This window comes from Chiloscyllium plagiosum, unplaced genomic scaffold (genome assembly GCF_037043375.1).
Source record: "Chiloscyllium plagiosum isolate Xiang-an unplaced genomic scaffold, Cpla_swu_hap1 HiC_scaffold_13, whole genome shotgun sequence".
Classification (NCBI taxonomy): Eukaryota; Metazoa; Chordata; class Chondrichthyes; order Orectolobiformes; family Hemiscylliidae; genus Chiloscyllium; species Chiloscyllium plagiosum.
This window is the reverse complement of record NW_028270151.1, coordinates 77,058,990-77,081,816: the sequence shown is the minus strand read 5'-3', so window position 1 is coordinate 77,081,816 and position 22,827 is coordinate 77,058,990. Positions and strand designations below refer to the sequence as shown.

Below are 22,827 nucleotides of genomic sequence, written 5' to 3'. Positions count from 1 at the left end.
AGAGGTTCAGGTATACATTTAATTGAAAGTCTCATCACAGGTAGACAGAGTGGTAAAAAAGGCATTTTGAATGCTTGCCTTCCTTGCTCAGACCATTGGTTTAGGAGTTGGGATGTAATGTTATGGTTGTAGTGGACGCTGTTGAGGGCACTTTTGGAGTACTGTGGACAGTACTGGTTGCCCTGCTATATGAAGGATATTACTAAATTGGTGAGGGTGCAGAAAAGATTTACAAGGATGTTGCCAGGATTGGAGAGTTTGAGGGAAAGAAGAGGCTGGATAAGCTCGGATCTTTTTTTACTGGAGCGTAGGAGGCTGAAGGGTGACGTTATCGATATTTATAAAATCATGAGCGGCATAGATAAGGTGAATAGCAAAGGTCTTTTCCCTAGCTGTGGGAGTTCAAAACTAGGGAACATATTTTTAAGGTGAGAGGAGAAAGATTCAAAACGGACCTAAGGGGCAATGTTTGCATACAGAGGGTGGTTCATATGTGTAAGGAACTGCCAGAGGAAGTGGTAGACAGAGGTTTAGTTACAACATTTAAGAGACATTTGGATAGGTACATGAATAGGAAAGATTTAGAAGGATATGGGCCAAGTGCAAATGAGACTAATTTAGTTTGGGAAACTTGGTCAGCATGGACAGGTTGGACTGAACGGTCTGTTTCTGTGCTGTATGATTCTATAACATGGTAGTGAGTTACCTTCTTGAATTGCTGAAAACTATGCGGCACAGGGACACCCACAACTCTGTTTAGAAAAGAATTCTGGATTTTTACCCAGGGACACTTAAGGAAAAGCTATGTAGTTCCATGTCAGGATCGTATGTGGCTTGGAGGGAAACGTGCAAGTAGTGATATACCCCTGTATCTGCAGCCTTGTCTTCCTAGATGGTAGAGGTTTGAACTTGCAAAGTACTATCTGAGGAGCACTGGGCATTTGCTGTAGTGCATCTTGTAAATGTTGTACACTACTGCCACTCTGCATTGGTGGACAAGAAACATTCAAAATAGTGGGCGGTGTGCCAATCAGGCAAGCTTTGTCCTGAACTCCTTGAGTGTTGTTGAAGTTGCACTCCCCCCAGCAAGCAGAGATTATTGCATCACACTCCTGGATTTGTACCTTGTACTTTGCAGACAGTAAGGGGAATATCAGAAAGTGAGTTATTCATCACTGAATTCACAGTTCTTATCATGCTCTTATAGCTACACTCTTTATATGGCTCGTCCAGCTCAATTTGGTCAATGGCAATCTCTAGGATTTTGATACTGGGGTGATAGTAATGGCATTGAATGAGAAAGGGAGACTGTTAGACCCTCTCTTATTGGCGATGGTTATTGCCTGGCACATGTGCCATGAATATGACTTGTCACTTATCAGTCCAAGTCTAGTTGTTTTCCAGGTTTTGAGGCCTTTGGATATGCGCTGCTTCTACACTGGAGGAATTACACAAGGTGCTGAAATCCAACAGCGATTTTCCTGGGATTGAGATGATTGAGCTACTTACAACCACAATCATCTTCCTTTCTTCTAGGTGTAATTCTAATTCCCAATGCGCACTCAGCCACACAGTCTCATTCAAGGCAGTGGGGAAAGTGATAGATATGGCCTCAGTTCTTTGAAAAAGGGAATGGGGAAATGATGCAGGTTTCCTGCTTCTAACTGCTGTCCAGTTATCACCATTGAAAGATGAAAGCACAGGCATTGTGCATGCAGCTGTGTTCAGTCTTGTTTGAGAGTTCCTGCATGGTCAAATTCCCTGCTGATATCTGGGATTAGCATCACACGTTTAAGGGTGAATAAACCATTTGGGTGAAGCATTGTAAGATTGGCAGGACATTTAGAACTGTTACCCCAGCAAATATTACTGACTTCAGGAGAGATACAAACAGCAAATAAAGAAATAATATCACAGAAAGGCATTCACTGGTCAGACGTACAAATCTTCTGTAAAAATCTTCTTTAAGTTTGTATCAGCTAAATAGCAAAATCATGTGGTGATTTTATACTAAATACTGCTTTATTCCAAAGATTTAGTTCTACCTCTAAATCACAGGATTCACCTGACACTTCAAACCTTAGAATGTTGCAACTGCATAATAACAAATCTGTTAAATTCCCATTAATGCAGAGTCTAAAACAAATATATAAATCAAATTCTCCAAACCATTCTGGATTTAATTACTCCTAGAATCAACGATTCTACATTTAATCTACCCAAATCCCTCAACTGAATTCTAGCCTGCATCTGATTCCCAGGTATCTGATATGCTGTATGCTGATGATTGGAATACTTTGACTAGATTCCAACCTATAACCCATTTGAATATTTGCTATTCTACATGTAAACTTTTCAGATTGCTCAGTTACTTTCCAGCCTATAATGCACTGCACCTTTGGAACTCTTCAATTTGCCATTAGTAAGCAACTTATTCCATTACAGTACATATAAACTACTGAGACACTTCAAATAGCTGTTAACCTGGAACTCACTGTGTTATTCTGCATAGCAAACGAGGCTCAGTTTTTTTTTTATTTAGCTCTTTTCTTACCAAAGACATTTTGCCTGCCAGAAGAAGCTCTGTCTCGTTGTGTAAAGCTTTCCCATTGTTGACCATTTCCATCACTAGGCTGCAACTCAGGCCCTTTGGAGAAAATCATAAGATGGGAGTCACTTTAAATCTGCAGCAGGTCTTGGAAGGTTGCTGGACAGTAATGTCATTAATGCCACACATCACTTCACATCAGCTCACAGTGAAACCAAGAAATCACTCAAGAACATACAACAATATCTTGCGCTGATGAACTACCTTCTGCACAGTAAAAATTCTAAGGTCCATCATAGAGAAAAAAAACAACACCCATTTGTAATAAAAGTCAGGGGAGGTGATTACTTAGTCAAAGAGAGATTTTGAGGAGACTTTTCAAAAAGAGTAATACGATAGAAAGACAAAGAGCTTTCAAACAAATCTAAAGGAGCAATGGCTGAAAAAGGTGAAGGTGCTTTTTCTGAGTGGAGAATGCAAAAGAAGCTAAATTTGAAGGCTGGGATTTCAGAGCTGGGACATAAGGCTGGAGAAGGTTGTAACGGTCAGTTTCAATCAGTTGGGGTGTAGGACTCAGGAAGATTGCAGCGATTAGGTAGGAGAGATGATATAGCACTTTGCAAGCATGGGTGAAAACGCTGAATTTAATGCATTAGGTGTGTGGTTTCAATGGAGATTTGTAGGGATGGGCACGATGGATGAGCAAAACTTGATCCAAAGAAGGCCATAATCAGAGCAGCCATGATCCTACTGAATGATGTAACATTTGGTTTGGTGGGCCAAGAGGACTATTCCTGCTCCTATTACTTACATTCTTATAGTTTTAATTTTTTTGCAATTGATGTTACATGGAACTTTGGAGACTGGCAACAAGGACAGTGGAGAATTAGGACCTGCCTTTGATATCGAGTCACTCTCTGTATCCCTTGATCCATGCAGGGTATTGCAGAAAGACATATTTTGCACAGCCTCACTTCCTACTTTTCCCTCAGTTGTTAGGGGACTCATCCCGTTTATTTGACAGAGATAAGTGCAGCTTTCACATTGAAGCGCTGTGCAAAACATCAAAGCAGGAACAAGGTAACCAATGTTTGGGATATTCAATTCTTGTTAGCTGGCAGTTTCGGGCATAAGGTTTCTTTGTGCAAATTTGAAAGCAGCAGGGTATTATTGTTTAAGACCAGACCTTTGAGATATGATCAAGTATTTTTTCTGCATTCCTACTGATTTCCTCTGAAAGATCAAGTTCTGGTGCCTCAGTCAACGGATCATAATGCATTTGTCCATCTAGATACTGCTTGGTTCAAGGATGATCAGCAAGATAGAATACTAAAACTAAATTGGATGCTGTCTTTACCCATCATATCATACAAATATTACCAGCAATATTCATGAGACTTTGATCAGAAAAAACCATCAATCCCATCAAGAGTCCATTCATTTCTAAATCCAGCCTTCTGTTACCATAATTCACTGAAGCCTATTCCATTCATATTTTAGCTGCCCCATCAGCAGTTATTTCATTTCTTCATGGCATCATTGAGGTACGTTTACTTGATCCTTCATGTCTCTACCTCTATTCTCAATGGGGAGATTATTTTAAACATTTCCTACTCTTGTGGGCTTTGCTGCTGACATTTATTGCCAATCTCAAATTAAACTGCAGAAAGTGGAGTTGCATTGCCTCCTTGAATCGCAGTAGTCCTTGGGGTGTAAGTGCAATACTGTATAATCGCAGTGCTGTCAGAAAGGACGGGACGTCCAGGACATCAACCCAGCAACAATAACAAAACAGTGATGTGATTCCAAGTCAGGATGGTGTGTGGCTTAAAGGGCAACATGCAAGCGGTGGTGTTTCTAAGCATCTGCATCTCCTTCCAAATGGTTAAGGTCATGGGCTTCAATCGTGCTGTTGAAGGGGACTTCATGAGGTACTACAGTGTATCAAATAGATGATATGATGCATTGTTGTAGATGAATATCGAATGTGGGGGATGGAGTTCCACACAAGTAAGCTACTGAGTCCTGAAATGTGTTGAATATCGTCAGGGTTGTTGGAGTTGCACTCATCCAGGCAAGTGGAGAGTATTCCAATACATGCCTAACTTGTGCCTTGTAGATGCAAAACAGGCATTGCAACAGTAGGATGTGAATTACTCATTGCAGAATTCCAAACCTCTGATTTGCCACTGTGTTTTTATGGTTGGTTCAGATCAGTTTCAGTTTAGTGGCAACTATCCAGGACATTGACAGTGATGGGTTCAACAATGGCGAGGGCGCTGAATATCAAGGGGCAATTGTTAGATTCAATTTTGGTGGAGATGGTCATTGTCTGTAACCTTGCGGCACAAATGCTATTTGCCACTTGTCAGCCCAAGCTTGGATTTTGTCCAGATCTTGTTACATATGGATACCAACTGCTATAATATCTGAGATCTCATGAATGGTGTTAAATATTCTGCAATTATCAGTGAGCCTTCCCATTTCTGACATAATGATGCAGGGAAGGTGATTGATGAAGCAACTGAAGAGGTCTGTTCAGTTTTCAGTGTACAGGTGAGAATTCTGTGAGATTAGCAGCTTCAGTCCAGATTGCCCACCATTCCTGACTCCGTGATTACCTGGAATGTAAAATCTAGTGTTATCTTCAAATCCATCCTGGACTTGATGTAACCGTGACTCTGCAATTTCCTCCATTCACTTTTGCTATGCAGCCCAACTTTCCCTTTAGCCGCATTCACTTCAGTTGCCTCAGGTTTCTGCTTCAATCCCTCTGCCTCTCTCCCTCTTTTGAAAATTATAAAAGGATGCATTAGGAGGTTAATTTAAGATATAGCTTGGTCGTTGGTTAGGCAGCAGAAAACACAGAGTAAGGGTAAAGGGGGGGTGTATGCTGATTGAAAGAGTCAAGAATTATAGCACACAGACCAGAAAATGAACATAAGACCACAGCCAGATCAACCATTATCTTGTTGAATGGTGCAGCATATTGAAAGGCCTAAATGACATACTCCCAAGTCCTATTTTCCTGAGATATGAGGAAGTGAGAATCCACCTAGTTTAGATTCAAGTAAAACAAGAGTCTTCATAAGATCTTGTCCATATTATTGCAATGAGTTTTGGATACCCCCTTGGAAAATAATATATTGCCTTAATGCAAATTAGAATGGCAGTGCAAATTGTGCCTTGGCTTGACCTGGCTGCGGCTAAGAATACCCATACAGAGTCTGGACCAGTTATAGATGAATTCCTTAAAAACTGAAAGAACTGCGGATGCTGTAAATCAGAGACAAAAATATAAATTGCTGGAAAAGCTCAGCAGGTCTGACAGCATCTATGGAGAGAAATCAGAGTTAATGTTTTGGGTCGAGCGCTGAGGAAGGGTAATTTCTGTCATTCTGATTTCTCTCCTCAGATGCTGCCAGACCTGCTGAGCTTTTCCAGCAATTTCGACTTTTGTACTTGGAAACAGAGTCTGGCTCAGCTACAGATCTGTATAGGTTAGCACAGTTGGCTGGATTGTGATGCAGAGTGATGCCAACAATGTGTGTTCAACTCCTTCCATTGATCATCATGAAAGACTGTACTTCTCAACCTCTCTGCTCATCTGAGCTGTGTTAACACTCAGCTTAAACCCCCAACAGTCATCAATTTCTAACGTGAGAGCAGCTCTATGGTCTGGGAAGGCTACAGTGACTTGATCTTTCACCTTTCGATCTGTATGGACTATCCAATCTGTCTGTCTGGAGAGTCACATCCCCACTGATCACAGATTTCACCACCATTTCTTACCTCAGTTGTTTTCGACTTTGCGTAAACTTTGTCCATGGATTTGGCACTGGCATTTACTGCATGTGCAAGCTCCTGCTCCATGGTATGATGCAGTTGTGCTGTCTCCCGAATCCTGGATCAAGGGAAGAGGAAAAATTGAAGGAACACAAAAAAGGGAGAATGTCAGCTAACGGATTAACAGAATGGAAGTCAGAGATTTTGAGAAGATTTTTGGTGTGATAACGCTGCTCCTTTAACAAGGTTATGTTGTCCTTGTGTTTTTTCCAATGCGATTGTAAAGACACAGGTTCTGGGGTGTCTAGGTTTGAAGGGTTTTTGGGCCAAGTTGATTATAGTTAACATATGTTGCCTCAGGCAAAACGCCTTCAAGTTTTAAGAAGAACACTTGAACAATGAAAGGGAGTGATCTGTTCTCCCAGCTCAGCTTTTCTCTGTTTGGTTTGGTTTGAGCAAGTAGTCAGTTGTGAAAATGCTGGTTCCAAAGAAGCAGGTCCATGCTGATCCCTTTTCTCTGACATTTCTCCTGTAAGAAATTGTATTGGATTTTTCCTTTTTTTTCAAACAGGCGTTTACGGGGATTGTTGCAAGTGTTTGGAATAGCATCATTAAGTTGGGATAATCTGTTGGGTTTTCAGATAGGTTAAGTTATTCTACATTCTGTTCTCTTTAGTTTGCGTTTCATTCGGTAATCTTGCAAATAAATGCTGTTTTGTTTATAATGAAGCGGTTGGGCCAGCTGCATCACTCCTGGAATATTAACTTACACCTGCTTAAAACACCTGGAAAAGTTAGTGTCTGGGCTACTTTCTTGAAACGTTTTAAGGGGGTCTGGCTCAGTCCATAACTTTGGGAAACGTAAAGCAGAGTAATGAATGCAAGGTTGGCCAAAATGGGGTTGCTCCATGGTGAAGACAGTAAAGAGGATAAACATTTTTCTGGACTGAGAGGTTTGCTGCCAAGTCAGCCAAATCCAAAAACTGACCAGAAAATAACAAAGCACAAGGTCAGGATCAAAGGAAGAAACCTGGTGCTGATTGACCTTTATGACCAGGAGCTTAAATGGGTGCACGTTGGATGGGAGCCACCATTTCCCCATCAACCATACAGCCGTTACCTCTTACCTTGGCCTCTATAACTACAGTATTAAAAAAAAGCTTATAACTGAATTTATCCGAAGCAACATGATGCCCTTTACAAAATAAAATAGACAACTTATAATTCTTAATTGGTTCTCCACAATATATCATGTAACTGACAGGCAGTTCTTCAACTCCCTTTTGTAATGTAAACATTGGCATTGAGTGTCACAGGTATGATTACAGAGTTTTTTAAAATTTGTTTGACTGTGGAATGAAAAGTTTATGGCTCTCGTATCCCCGGCTCTATTTCAATTAGTCTACTGGACTGCCCAATGTGGCATAATAAGTCGTGTTTAACTTTAGTTGGAGATTCGTCCCCCACTTTAGTATGTCGATGGTTCAAAATAAACCAACTCTTTCATCATCAGGCAGTGGTCAGTATGTGATGTTACACAAGGTCTAGAATTTGAGGCCTTTCCAGACTCTTGCCCCTAAAGCAGAGTCTCAGCGTGAAATGCCTACCCTTGGCTCTCCAGCCTGAAGAAAGACACATGGACTCAATGGATCAAATGGCCATCTTCTGTGTCTCCATGATTGTATGATGTTAAAAGTTTTGCCAGATCACAAATCAGACAGATCAGTGTCTGGGATTGGTCTTCTGCTGACTCTCGTACCTGTGGATGAGTGTTCCAGCCGCTCGGCCAAATTGATTGATCTCAGCAGCTTCCTCTTCTGAAACTATCTCAGGTTGCAAGGCATGTTGAGAGGATGGGCGAGGTAGTTCACATTTCTGCTTGTCTTCCCAAGACTTGAGGGTACTCTCAAAAGCCTGTGGCATGAGAATACCCAATCACAATATGTGATTAACATTAAAAGCCATCCTCCCACAAAATCATTTAACCAAATCCAAACTACAGCTGCATAAGCATGGTTGGACAAGAAGAAATTGCAGCAATCCTTGTAATATTGGTGTGTCTGCAGTTTCTGTCTCCCAATTCATCATGATATTGCAAGTTTTGCATTTTCACCTGGTGTCACAGTTCAAAGTTTAATAAAGTGTTTCAGAAAAAAACACCAAGCACTATACCACAAAATAAACTTCAGGAGATAATTGATTGAAAACATCAGATTAAGGCAGATGTTAAAATCTATTTCCATACATAAGATACTTTTCTATGTATCGATGTATTTATTAGATGTTTCTATGCGGTCAGGCAAAAGCTTTGAAGCTAGGATTTTCAATCAACAAAGATATGTGTAATTTTAGTGTGTCATTTCAAATGTGGACTGGAATGTGCTATGATCACTGATGGGGATCATCTACTCAATACCAATACAGTGATACTTTGGGCTCCATAGGCCCTTACTGAACGATTTCCTTTACACCTGAAGAATGGAACATTTTTGATGTACTGGTTAGTTTCTCATTTAACCCTGTTGTATTAGTCACGCTCCATATTTCGTACTTAAACCCATTGGTTCACCAATGTTCTTCAGGGAAGGAAATTTGTTGTCCTTATCTGGTCTGGTCTACACGTGATTCCAGATTCACAGGAATGTGGTTAACTCTATGGGCAAGAAATGCTAGCTTAGCCAGTTGCATCCACACCCCATGAACCGATAAAAAAAACACATTCGAGCTGATACGTACCCTATCCCTGGTTAGCATCTGGGCACGGTTCTTGTGAATGATTTTAATGTAGCCAGGGGACTGGATCCAGGCTTCTCCATCCACTTGCACCGGTACTCCTTCATCACCGAGGATTGTGATCTTTACGGCACGACACTTGAGGCAGAAGTGGGACAAAAAAAAGTCCTTAGGTAAAGCAGGAACCTAAATTGCACCAAAGGCTGATTTACAATTTGCCAAGTCTCGCATTCACACTTACAACTGCTCTGTTAAAGAGCACATTAAGCCATTTTACATATTGCTATTACCTAGCAAACAGGTGACTTCACAGCACTTGAGATAAAAAAGCAAAAGTACTGAGGAGATTAATCTGCTTTTGCTGTCGAAATCTATGAATAAACCATCACATTCTCAGCTTTAATAGCTGCATTCTTTCTTATCTTAGTTTATTTGCTGTCAGGATGTGAGTAACACTGGGAAAGTTAATTATTTCTAACCTCTAGTTACCCTGAGAATTTCTACCACAATTCAGAGTGCACTGAGTTAACAATGCAATATGGGTCTTAATTTACGTGTAGGCCACCGGTGAATCAACTGGATTTTACAACTATTCTACAGGTTTAATGTTCACTTTATTTTTTGGGTTCTACTCCACAATTCCAATTCCGATTCCATTTCCTTTACCATTGCTCTAACTATACAAGCAGTGGCTTGTGTTTCACAGTTATAGTACAGGTGGCTTTTTACTTAAGCTTTACCCTTCAGTCTGGAGCCTGTTTGCATTGCCAGCTCTGTAACTTGGGGTTTTATTGACAGTATTCTATGTTTTCTTGACAGGTTGTTTGGAATCAGTAACTACTTACATAAGGAACATTCTCTGATTGACTTTTCTTTCTTTAGAAGTTGGCTAGTGTATAAATATAACAGTGAATTTATTGGTGAGAAATGAGTCATGAGAATGGAATGTGAGGTGTAGAGTTTACCCCGATATACAGTGGAGTTTTGAGGTTGTATTACCCCAACTTATGTTTGTGGGGTAACATAAATAAGATTTTGCAGAATTGCTACGGCACAGGAGGCAGCTATTTGGCCCATTGTATCAACACCATCTCTCTGAATGAGCATTATAACTTAGTGCCAAATTCTTGCCTTTCCAACTGAACCTGAATAGTGTTTTTATTTAAATAATCATTCAGTGCCCTCTTGAAAGCCTCAAACGAACCTGCCTCCACCACGCATCCAGGTAGCATTTCAGACCCTAAGTACTTGTTGTGTGAAAAAAGATGTTCCTCAATCACATTTGCTTCTTTTGCAAATTACCTTATATTTGAATCCTCTTGTTCATGATCATGTTATAAGCTGGAAAAAAATGCTCCCGATCCACTTTACCCAGTCTCCTGATGATTTTGAAAACTTCTTTCAAATCTCTTCTCAGCCTTTTTCTCTCCAAGGAAAACAGTCAATTTCTCTAATCTATCTTCACAACTTAAGTTTCTCTGCCTGGAAACATTCTCTTAAATCTATTCTGCATACTCTTCAATGTTTTCACATCCTTCCCAAATATGGTGCCTCTAACTTCATACAATATTCCAGCTGAGCTCTGACTAAGACAAATTCAGCTTAACCTCCTTGCTCTTGCACACTATAGGCTTATTAACACCACAAATATTTTAAGAAAATTCACTCATGGGATGTGTCTGTCACTCGCTGACTATGACTCATCCCTACTTACCCTTGAAAAAGTGATGGTGAGCAGTCTGTGGAATGCTGTTATCATTTGGTGTAGATAGAGCCACAATGTCAAGGCTAACAGTATGCAAGGTGAAGGAATGGTGATATATTACCAAGTTAGCATGATGTAGAGGTGTAGGAGCAGTGCTCCAAAAGCTGGTGTTTTCAGATAAACCTGTTGGACTATAACCTGATATTGTGTGATTTTTGACTACTTCAGCACTGTGAGTAGCTTGAAGAGAAAACTGCAAGTAATGATGTTCCTACATGTCTGCTGCTCTTGTCCTTTTAAATGATAGGAAGGAGTTGTCTAAGGAGCTTTGCTGAATTTTTGCATTGCACATTATAAACAGAACACACTGCTGCAACTGTGCATCAGTGATGGAGGCAGTGAATGCTTAGTTATGTAGTGCCAATCAAGCAGTTGCCTTGTCCTGGATTATTGCGAGCTTCTTGAGTATTTTTGGAGTTGCACTCATCCAGGCTGGTAGATTCATCCTGTAAGGAGTATTCTATCACATTCCTGACTTGTGACATGTAGATGGTGGCCAGGCTTTGGGGAGTCAGGAAATGAGTTAGTTGTTGTCGCGTTCTTAACTTCTGACCATTGACCTCTTGTATTCACAGTATTTGAGGAGAAAGTGAGGACTGCAGATGCTGGAGATCAGAGCTGAAAAAGTGTTGCTGGAAAAGCGCAGCAGGTCAGGCAGCATCCAAGGAACAGGAGAATCGACTTTTCGGGCAGTATTTACATGGCTAGTTTGTTCAGTTTCTAGTCAATGGTAACCCCCAGACTGCTGGGGGATTCAGTGATGGTAATGTCATTGGTTGTCAAAGGCTGATGATTACATTCTTGCTGGAGATTGTCATTGCCTGGCACTTGCGTGGCACAAATGTTACTGCCTCTTGTCAGCCCAAGCCTGAACAATGTCCAGATCTTGATGCAGTTGGGCATGCAATGCACCAGTATCTGAGCAGAACAAATGGGGATGAACATTTTGAAATCATCACTGAACATTCCCACTAGTGACCTTGTGATGGAAGGAAAGTCACTGATGAAGCTGCTGAAAATGGTTAGGCCAGATTTGTTCCGGAATTGAGGTGATTGACCTCCAAAAACCACAATCTTCTGCCTTTGTGCCCGGTTTACCTCCAACTAGCAGAGAGATGTCCCCCCAGATTGTCACTGATCCCAGTTCTGCTAAGGCTCCTGGATGCCACACTCAGACCTTGATGTTAAGGGCAGTCACTTTCACCTGACCTCTGGAATTCAGCTCTTCACCCCATGTTTGAATCAAGGCTATCATGAACTAAGGAGCTGAGGCCCTTGCAGAACCCAAACTGAGTCAGTGAGCAGGTTATTGTGAAGCAAGTGTTGCCTGACAGCATTGCTGATGATACCTCCCATCACTTCAGTGATGGAAAGTAGATTGATAAAAGGAGTGGCAAATAGAGTGGTAAATGGCCAGGCTGAATTTGCTCTGCTTTTTTTGTACAGAATATTCCCTACCAATTTTTAACATGGTCAGGGAGATGCCAGTGCTTTAGGTGCACTGGAACAGCTTAGATGTGTGACAATTTCCAGAGCACATCTCTTCAGTACCATTGTCCGACCACTGCTATTGTCAATGATCTTTTGCAATTAATCAGTGTCCTCCTCACCGTTTACAATGCATCTAACTTCTGCATCAACCACAAACTTGGAAATTGCCCCCAGTATACCAAGATTGAAAATATTAACATATATTAGCAAAAGCAGAGGTCCCAAAACTGAACTCTGTGGAACTCCACTACAAACCTTTTTCCAGCCTGAAAAATATACATAAATCATTACTGGTTGTTTCTCATCCATCAATCAGTTTTGTATCCATGGTCCTGCTATCTTGATTATTATTTGTTATTCATTGTGTCTAAGAATTGTGTTTCACTTGGGGACCATTAAAGCTATGATCTGTGGTACTTGCAAAATGTGGGATGTGGAGGTATCTGGAATAGCCTTGTGAAGAAAGAATCACAAAATGCTTGGAGAGTAAGTGCCAAACCATAAAACAGGACAGGATTCCATAGTCAAGGCAGTCGAATGAACCTTTGGAGCTACAACCGACATTCTGAATAATTTGCTACTTTCCAAATACAGAGTAGTTGCAAAAGATTTTGTTGAGTAAAAGAATTACTGCCAAAAGTCACATCTAATGTTAGAATAAATTATTTGGAAATAAGTGAGATTCTTCAGAGGAAGGTTTGCGCATCAATAGATAGATTGAAGAACAGAACTAACAGGGTATTGATTTTGGGGTTGCCTTCAGTGTTTCAAGTTTCAATGTAGTGAAACTTGAAAGTTAAATGTGTAACTCGAAAGTGGCGCAGAGGAACCTACTGGAATTCACAGAACATTGGGACCTGTTACAAATCCTGACACTTGGGGCTTCAGTACTGAGGTGTACCTACTCTCCACAGAGTGCAATAATTCAAAAAGGCAGCTCACCTTTTCAAACACAGTTAGGGATGGGCAATAAACACCGGCTTAGCCAGTGGTAGCCTTCTTGCTGGCACAATAGAGTTGTGAACAAAGGAGTCAAAATATTTGTCAGGATATAAGAGGAAGAAAACATAAGGGAAAGAAAGGAAGCAAATGGGTAAGGGATGTGCTCTCTTACTTGAGCAATTCGATGGTGTTGAAGATTGATAACTCGTGAGACCGCCATCTGCATACTGCCAAACACAGCAACTACCTCAAGGATCTTATCATCAAAAGAAGGGGCAGTGAAAATCTGCAGAATAAAGAATCAACAAAAGTTAACAATGATGTCAGCATATAAGAAAGAGTGTGCTTCATTACTTTCTGAATACAAATATTCAGCTCTGTAATTTCTATTTCACCCCGCAGCAAAAGGAACACTGCCTGTAATCTCATCAAGCTGGAAAGATTGTGGCATAGTTGCAGTATCACTGGTCTAGTAACCCAGAAGGCCAAGTAAATATTTGGAGGTACTGTTTCAAATCTCACCATGTCAACTAGGGGAATTCAAATTCTATTAATAAAATCTGGATTCGAAAGTTTGTCATCTATAATGATGATCATGAAGCTATTATTGATTTTTGCAAAAACACATCTGGTTCACTAATGCCCTTTAGGAAATCTGCTATCCCTACGTGGACTGGCCTACATGACTCAGGACTCACAGTGATGTGGCTGACTCTTAGCTGCTTTCTGAGATGACCTAACAAACCACTTTGTTCAAGGACAATTAGGAATGGACAATAAATGCTGGTTTTGTCAGCGATACCTAAATCCGATTTCAGACGAAAGGAAGCCATTGCACTCATTTTTATTTAATACAAACTCTTTTAAGTTGCACTTACATCATCTTCCTTGGTTCCGCCCCAGAAGTTGGTGCCACCTGCATAGCTGGGGATATTTAGTACTGCAATGCCCTGCAGGCTTGGCAAAGGGATGCGCTGTCCATCACACTGCACAACAGGGTGAAAGAAACATTAGCACAAGGCAAACAGCAATATGAACACAAAATACTGTCAATAACCCATTATGAAATTATCTGTGTCAGTACAAATAGAACTCCAGCAAAAAGATACAGGAAAGTTGGTGGTATGTCTACCTGCCTGAGCCCAATGCATATAATCACTCAGTGCTGGTGATAAGGAAAGACACAGATTAGTGGGCAAACAATGAACAAGTACTAATGGTGAAAGATACTGCCAGATGTTTAGAAACAAAAGATGACAGTCCAGTGGGTCAGGCAGGGTACTTTCACACTGTGGATCTGCTCAAGATATTCCCATCATTCAAATAGGCCAATTCTGATTTATATCATGACTCCATTTACCTCCTTTGTTCCATACCCATTGATGAGCTGAAGATGCGTTGCTGGAAAAGCGGAGCAGGTCAGGCAGCATCCAAGGAACAGGAGAATCGACGTTTCGGGCATAAGCCCTTCTTCAGGAATGAGGAAAATGTGTCCAGCAGGCTAAGATAAAAGGTAGGGAGGAGGGACTTGGGGGAGAGGCGTTGGAAATGCGATAGGTGGAGGGAGGTCAAGGTGAGGGTGATAGGCCGGAGTGGGGTGGGGGCGGAGGTGTGGAGGTGTGGACCTTCACACACATCATCTATTGCATCCGCTGCATCTGATGTGGCCTCCTCTATATTGGGGAGACAGGCCGCCTACTTGCGGAACGTTTCAGAGAACACCTCTGGGACACCCGGACCAACCAACCCAACCACTCCGTGGATCAACACTTCAACTCCCCCTCCCACTCCACCAAGGACATGCAGGTCCTTGGACTCCTCCATCGCCAGACCATAGCAACACGACGGTTGGAGGAAGAGCGCCTCATCTTCCGCCTGGGAACCCTCCAACCACAAGGGATGAACTCAGATTTCTCCAGTTTCCTCATTTCCCCTCCCCCCACCTTGTCTCAGTCAAATCCCTCGAACTCAGCACCGCCTTCCTAACCTGCAATCTTCTTCCTGACCTCTCCGCCCCCACCCCCACTCCGGCCTATCACCCTCACCTTGACCTCCCTCCACCTATCGCATTTCCAACGCCCCTCCCCCAAGTCCCTCCTCCCTATCTTTTATCTTAGCCTGCTGGACACACTTTCCTCATTCCTGAAGAAGGGCTTGTGCCCGAAACATCGATTCTCCTGTTCCTTGGATGCTGCCTGACCTGCTGCGCTTTTCCAGCAACACATTTTCAGCTCTGATCTCCAGCATCTGCAGTCCTCACTTTCTCCTCGAAGACCATACCCATTGATCCCAAGAAAAAGCTATCAATATCAATGTTGAAAATTTCAGTTGACTCAGTATCCAGCTTTTTGGAGAGAGAGTTTTATCACCTCTCACATGGAAAATTTGTTTCCTGATTTCACTTAAATGGCCTAGATCAGATTTTAAGGATAGATTCCCTTAGAGTCATGCAGCAAGCAAACATCGCCCACACCGATCAGACATCCCAATTTTACCTAGCGCCATTTGCTAGCATTTGGCCCTTATCCCTCTAAACCCTTCCTATTCATATACCCATCCAGATACTTTTCAAATATTGTAACTGTACCAGCTTTCAACACTTTCTTTGGCAGCTCATTCTACACATACATCACCCTCTCCATGAGGTGCAGGTCCTTTTTAAGTCTTTCCCCTCTCACCTTAAACCTATGCCCTCTAGTTTTGGACTTCCCAACCGTGGGAAAAAGACCTTGGCTGGTCGGTCCTATCCAAGCCCCTTAAGATTTTATAAACTTCAATAAGATTACCCCTCAGTCTGCAATGCTTCAGGGAAAAAGACTCCAGCCTATTCAGCCTCTCCCTACCTCTCAAACCTTCTAGTCCCGACAACATCTACCAAAGATCTTTTCTGCACCCTCTCAAGTTTAACAATATCCTTCCTATAGAAGTGCGACTAGAATTGTACACAGTATTCTAAAAGTGGCCTAACCAATGTCCTGTTTAGTCACAACCTGACCTCCTACTTCCTATACATAATGTTCTGACCAAATAAGGCAAGCATGCAAAACGCCTTTATCATCACCCAATCTACTGCGACTCCGCTTTCAAGGAACTATGAATCTGCACTCCAAGGTCTCTTTGTTCAGCAACACTCCCAGGGACCTACCATTAATTATATAAGTCCTGCCCTGGTTTGCCTTACAAAATACAATACCTCACATTTATCTCAATTAAACTCCATCTACCACTGCAATCATAATTAACAATCTTCCTCATTCTGCAAAACAAGCTACAAGGCAGTCAAAAGCACATAAATTTACATAATCTTAAAAGTTAAGACATAGTTCCATTCAAATCTATTTTAGATGGAATACACAGCAGAAATAAGTTATTCTGTCCAATCAGTCTACACTGGCCTTTATTCCACTGAAGCTGACTTTAATAACAATGCAATGTCTTTCGTAAGTAAAGTGCACATCATGAATAAGCAAACTGTACTGAGTCAATCATGTAGAAGTTCATGAAACAACAGCCTCCATTTTGAACGGTACATTACAGGCTCAAAATATCTGTTTCAGAATATCTGCATCTTCAACAGTGACCCAAACCTGCCTGCAATTCCTGTGGTTACCAGTATTTGTTTTGACTCTCTTTCTGCAATCTTTGTATTGAGTTTGGGAGCAATGATCAGTATATCATGCTGAGGGTTGATTAGATTAGACAGTGTGGAAACAGGCCCTTCGGTCCAACAAGTCCACACCGACTCTCCGCAGAGTAACCCACCCATTACCCTCTGCATCTAATACATCTAACACTGTGGGCAATTTAACATGGCCAATTCACCTGACCTGTACATTTTTGGACTGTGGGAGGAAACCCACGCAGAAACAGGGAGAACGTGCAAACTCCACACAGACTGTCATCCGAGGTTGGAATTGAACCTGGGACCCTGATGCTGCAAGGCAGCAGTGTTAACCACTGAGCCACCGTGCCGCAGTATTTTGTTCCAGGTTTGATTCTTAGAGTTAGCTAGTTTCAAAGAAATAGCAGTAAGCTCGTATTAGAATCAGCCACGGAGGCCTTGGGTTAGGGAAGGGAACAGTGGTCAGGGTTCCCACTTCGGAGCACTGCACAATGACTCCTGTGGAAAGGTATTGTAATACCAAATGAAGAACAGTTTGAACTCAGGTGTGACTCATTTGACTTTTAAAGGATTTTAACTGTGTTATTTATTTGCCTTATTTATCATAAATCATGAATGCAATATCAAAATAATTTGCATACATAACAAATTTATCATTCGCAAAATCCAACTCTAAGTTGTGAAATGGAGCTCGCACTTGAAACATTTTTCTCTATGAGTAACACAAAAATTTTAGTTTGGATATTTAACGGAACTAGTGGAACTAGACTGACCTTTACAAAATCCATCTTACAGCAGTTCAGATATGTTGTTTCATTATCTGAATACAGTCAAGTTAATGTCAATGTACTGTGCCTTACAATGATATTAAATACAAATTTGAATTGGTTTCTTTTAAAGAAAATGGCAGCATATTGTGAAGATGAATGAGATAACCAGGAAACAATCTTAAGATTCAGCCATCAACAACACCGGTGAATCAAGAAAAGTATATGTGAAGAGACATTTGAACAGTCAGCAGAATCATCAATATCCTTCAGGTAGTGAGATGCAAACCGTCCACTACATGTTTGCTTTTGCACCTGACCTAGGAGTCAGGTCCTCCCACCAAAGTAGTTTCCCTGCATTAATGGATTAATTTCTAATTTTTAGCATCCCATTTAGACCACACCTCATCCATTTAAACTGTGTATGTATCAACCAAATTTATACAACTTGTCCACATAACATAATTTTCTTTTAGCCCTAGTACTGTTTTTGTGAATCTTTCCCCCCAACACTGCAGAGCCAAAATATCTTTCCTGAGGTTCAGCACCAAAAGTTTAATGCATTAATCCAAATGGGGTGAGACAGTCAGACTAGGTAATACAAAGTTAGAAAGTGCCTTTTCACACAATGGCACTTTGTAATACAGAAGGTTACATATCAGATTGCCACCACTGGAACTTGAATTCAAATCTAGCCCTGGATTGCTGGTATATCACTCTACATCACCAGTACTGCGCTGGAATCCTAGATTTAAAAATCTTTGTGTAATCCACGTTCAGTTAGCACAAATGTGAGACCGAAGGATAAAGCGTCCCTCAATCCTGTCACAAAGACTCTTCCTCAGCAAGGTAACAAGTAAAGGACAATCACTATAGGCAGTGAAATTCATATGTGTATCATACATACACAGGTGAGATCTGAGAAGTATAGATGGACCCTCTCGCTGTGTCTAACTCATGCTCTAACTAATTAGAAGTACATGAAAGAACAATGGAAAACGAGTTTTACTCTCTAATGGTATATCAGATGGCACAAATACCCAACAGTGTTGAAACAGGCCCTTTAGCCCAACAAGTCCACACAGACCCTTCGAAGAGTATCCCACCCAGACTCATTCCCCTATCCTATTACCCCACATTTCTCTGACTAATGCACCTAACCTGCACATCCCTGATCACAATGGGCAATTTAGCATGGCCAATTCACCTAACCTGTACATCTTTGAGCTGTGGGAGGAAACCAGAACACCCGGAGGAAACCCACGCAGACACGGAGAGAATGTGCAAACTCCAGACAGCAAAATCTCAATTAGCAATTTGATAAACTGATTTGTTAATGAGTTTTAGATCATTCTGACCAAGGAAGAAATAATGCCCAGGCCACAAGAGAACTTCTTCAAATAATGTCAAGAAATCTTTTACATCCATTTAAGCTGTCAGAAAGGACTTGCATTTAATGTCTCATCTGAAAGATTGCAGCCCTCAGGCACCAAAAACAGCCCAGATTGCATACTCTAAACCCCAACTCAAACATCAAACCTCTGAATTAGAACTGATTGTTGTGGTTGGGCAAAATTCATAGAGATCCAAAATGGGAAAATGCAGAGTTGGAGCTGGATGATATCTGACTCATGCTGTCCATAGGCAGAAGTCCTGAGCACAATGCTTAGACCACCAGCTCTAACATCCCTTATTTGAAGATTAATTTGAAATACATTATTCAAGAAGGTCACCAAGGTCAGATGTTCAAGAGTTGGTGAAAGTAAATGAAATGCCCACCTCCAATAGTACTTTCTGCTCGAGGTTTTTGTAGGTTCTATGCAGCAACTCCTTAGTTCCGAGAACCCCATACCACATCATGTTTTTTGTACGACTCCTGAGGAAATACTATAAAAAGTTAAATACAGTTCAAGGAGACACCAAGCATCAAAACCAAATTCCATCACTTCTCACTTGTATAGCCAGTTCATATTGAACCAGTGGTCAATAAAACAAGTTATATTGCTGGGTATGAGCTATCTAGTATGCAGCTATGCCACCCATCAATAATGACCAACTGGTTACTGCTGAAACCCAACATATTGACAGTCAACCCCAAATCCCAGGCATTCCAACAGTTAACAGCTAATTCCAGGCATTCCAACAGTCAACACCAAATCCCAGGCATACTGACAGTTAACACTGAAACCTGGGCATACTGACAGTCAAAGCACATCCCAGACATATTGACAGTCAACACTACATCCCAGGTATACTGACAGTTGACCTGAGTCTGTGGCATACTGCTTATCAACACTGCATCTGAAATAACCTGTCTGTCAACACCTGTTCCCCTGCATACTGCCAGTCAATGCCGGGTGCAAGTAATGCTGCAGTAAATACTGAATATAGAGCTGATGTGTTAGGACAGAAACTGGTGAAGTCTTTGGCAGAATAATTAGCTATAGTATCAGGAATATGGAAATTTGTTGGGGTTTGGTGGATAGATGGAGGCTTGAAGGAGGAGAGGAATTGTGAAGCATAATGAAAGGATAATCTGTTGCAGAGTCTGGGTGGAGTTGGACTGAAAAAATAAAAATATTTGATGAAGGAAGACTTAGAGATGCAGCATATGTAAGGTGTTCGACAAGGTTCCCCATTGGATACTGGTTAGCAAGGTTAGATCTCATGGAATACAGGGAGAACTAGCCATTTGGATACAGAACTGGCTCAAAGGTAAAAGACAGAGGGTGGTGGTGGAGGGCTGCTTTTCAGAAGGGGGGCCTGTGACTAGTGGAGTGCCACAGGGATCATTGCCAGGTCCACTACTTTTTGTCATATATATAATGATTTGGATGTAAGCATAAGAGGTACAGTTAGTAAGTTTGCAGATGACACCAACATTGGAGGTGTAGTGGACAGCGAAGAAGGTTATCTCAGATTACAACAGGACTGTGATCAGATGGGCAAATGGGCTGAGGAGTGGCAGATGGAGTTTAATTTAGATAAACGCAAGGTGCTGCATTTTGGGAAAGCAAATCTTAGCAGGATTTATACACTTATTGGCAAAGTCCTAGAGAGTGTTGCTGAACAAAGAGACCTTGGAGTGCAGGTTCATAGCTCCTTAAAAGTGGAGTTGCAGTTAGTTAGGATAGTGAAGAAGGCGTTTGGTATGCTTTCTTTTATTGGTCAGAGCATTGAGTACAGGAGTTGGAAGGTCATGTTGTGGCTGTACAGGACATTGTTTCTGCCACTTTTGGAATACTGCGTGCAATTCTGGTCTCCTTCCTATCGGAAAGATGTTGTGAAACTTGAAAGAGTTCAGAGAAAATTTACAAAGAGGTTGCCAGGGTTGAAGGATTTGAGCCGTAGGGAGACGTTGAATAGGCTGGGGCTGTTTTCCCTGGAGTGTCGGAGGCTGAGGAGTGACCTTATAGAGGTTTACAAAATCATGAGGATAAATAGGATAAATCGACCAAGTCTTTTCCCTGGGGTGGGGGAGTCCAAATCTAGAGGCCATATATTTAGGGTGCGAGCAGAAAGATATAAAAGAGATCTAAGGGGCAACGTTTTCACGCAGAGGATGGTACATGTATGGAAGGAGCTGCCAGAGGAAGTGGTGGAGGCTGGTACAATTACAACATTTAAAAGGCATCTGGATGGGAATATGAATAGGAAGGGTTTGGAGGGATATGAACAAGGTGCTGCAGGTGGGACTAGATTGGATTGGGATAGCTGGTTGGGATGGACGGGTTGGATGGAAGGGTCTATTCCATGCTGTACATCTCTATGACTCTAAGTGGAACTGGAAATTCTTGGATTTAATCTGATGAGCAATGTAGGAATTTGAAGCACACTTAGCTAGAATGTGCCTGCCAAATTCAGACTTTGGGCTTCTTTTCTGATGTCAATGACCCTCGCTTTGTGCATTTTGAAAGGTGAACTTTGGTGGGAAAGGGTTAAACCAGCAGCTTTTGGAGTAGTAACAAAATGGCCATTTTTTCAGGGCAGCACTCTATTGATTACTGGTTTTCTCACCTGCATTTTTCTGGATGTTCATCCCGTTTGTTGTTGAAATCAAGAGAAATTTTTGCATCCAATCCAATACCAAAGTAATTATTCATTACACATTTTTCCGTATACCCATTTCTGAAGAACAAAATAAATTAAACTTAGCCTCTTGCATGGCAGATTCAAACAGAGAAAAGAACCACCATTTCAATTAATTTTACCTTGGAAAGGTATAGTCATCAGATCATCACCAAATAATGGCACTATTTACCAGCAAAGCGCACAACAAAGTGACATTTCCAACTAGGAGATGCTATTAGAGAGTTGGATGCACAATACGATAACTTTGAACTGCGAATTGCCTACAACCAGAGATTTGCACTACAACCAGAAGACTCTTCAAGACAGGAAGGCACCTGATCAGGAATCTACTTCAAATAGTCATCCTCTGACCAGCTGAGTTGTGGTCTCCAAAAATACATCCAGTGTAAAGAAGGATTTCCAATGAGGGAACTGGGTAGTGTTACAGAACAGAGGCCAAGGGGGTTGGGTACACAATTCTTTGAAACTTACATTACAGGTGGACAGGGTGTTTAAGAAGGTGTTTAACAAGCTTGCCTTCATTGCTCAGACCTTCGGAGTACAGGTGTTGAGACGTTCTATGATGAGGTTCTATCGGGCATTGGTGAGGCTTCTTCTGGAGTACTTTGTGCAGTTCTGGTCGCCTGCTATAGCAAGGATATTATTAAACTGGAGAGGGTTCAGAAAAGATTTACTATGATGTTTCTGGGAAGAGGGTCAAAAAAGTAGGTTGCGACTTTTTGTACACTGGAACATAGGAGGTTTATAAAATCATGAGGGGCATGGATAAGGTGAATAGCAAGAGTCTTTACACTATGTGGGCAAGTGCAAAACTAGGGGGCATATTTTTAAGCTGAGAGGCAAAAGATTTAAAAAGGAAATGAGAGGCAACATTTTTACACAGAAAGTGGTTTGTGTGTGGAATGAATTGCCAGAGAAAGTGGTAGATGCAGGTACAGTTACAACATCTAAGAAGTATTTGGATAAGTATGTGAAAAGGAAAGGTTTGGAGGGATATGGGCCAAGTGCGGGCAAGTGGACTAGTTAGGCCGAAGAGTCTGTTTCATATTACATTATTCTATTACCAGAGACTGAGGGCTGC

The 22,827-nt window shown here is 41.4% G+C and overlaps 1 protein-coding gene across 7 annotated transcripts in view; it reads right to left on the bottom strand.

The window, feature by feature from the left end:
* dgkd (diacylglycerol kinase delta) overlaps positions 1–22,827 on the bottom strand; it is a 151,005-nt gene that overhangs the window by 14,922 nt on the left and 113,256 nt on the right. For 6 of the 7 annotated variants that reach the window (XM_087993770.1, XM_043701899.2, XM_043701900.2 and 3 more), the window contains 8 exons: positions 21,672–21,782; positions 19,434–19,530; positions 14,144–14,251; positions 13,438–13,551; positions 9,071–9,205; positions 8,094–8,248; positions 6,341–6,452; positions 2,555–2,647 (listed from right to left, as the gene is read on the bottom strand). In XM_087993770.1, coding sequence (XP_087849896.1) covers positions 2,555–2,647; positions 6,341–6,452; positions 8,094–8,248; positions 9,071–9,205; positions 13,438–13,551; positions 14,144–14,251; positions 19,434–19,530; positions 21,672–21,782 — 925 coding nt within the window. The remainder of the gene's footprint in view (positions 1–2,554; positions 2,648–6,340; positions 6,453–8,093; positions 8,249–9,070; positions 9,206–13,437; positions 13,552–14,143; positions 14,252–19,433; positions 19,531–21,671; positions 21,783–22,827) is intronic. The other variant, XR_015759222.1, reaches the window with a different exon arrangement.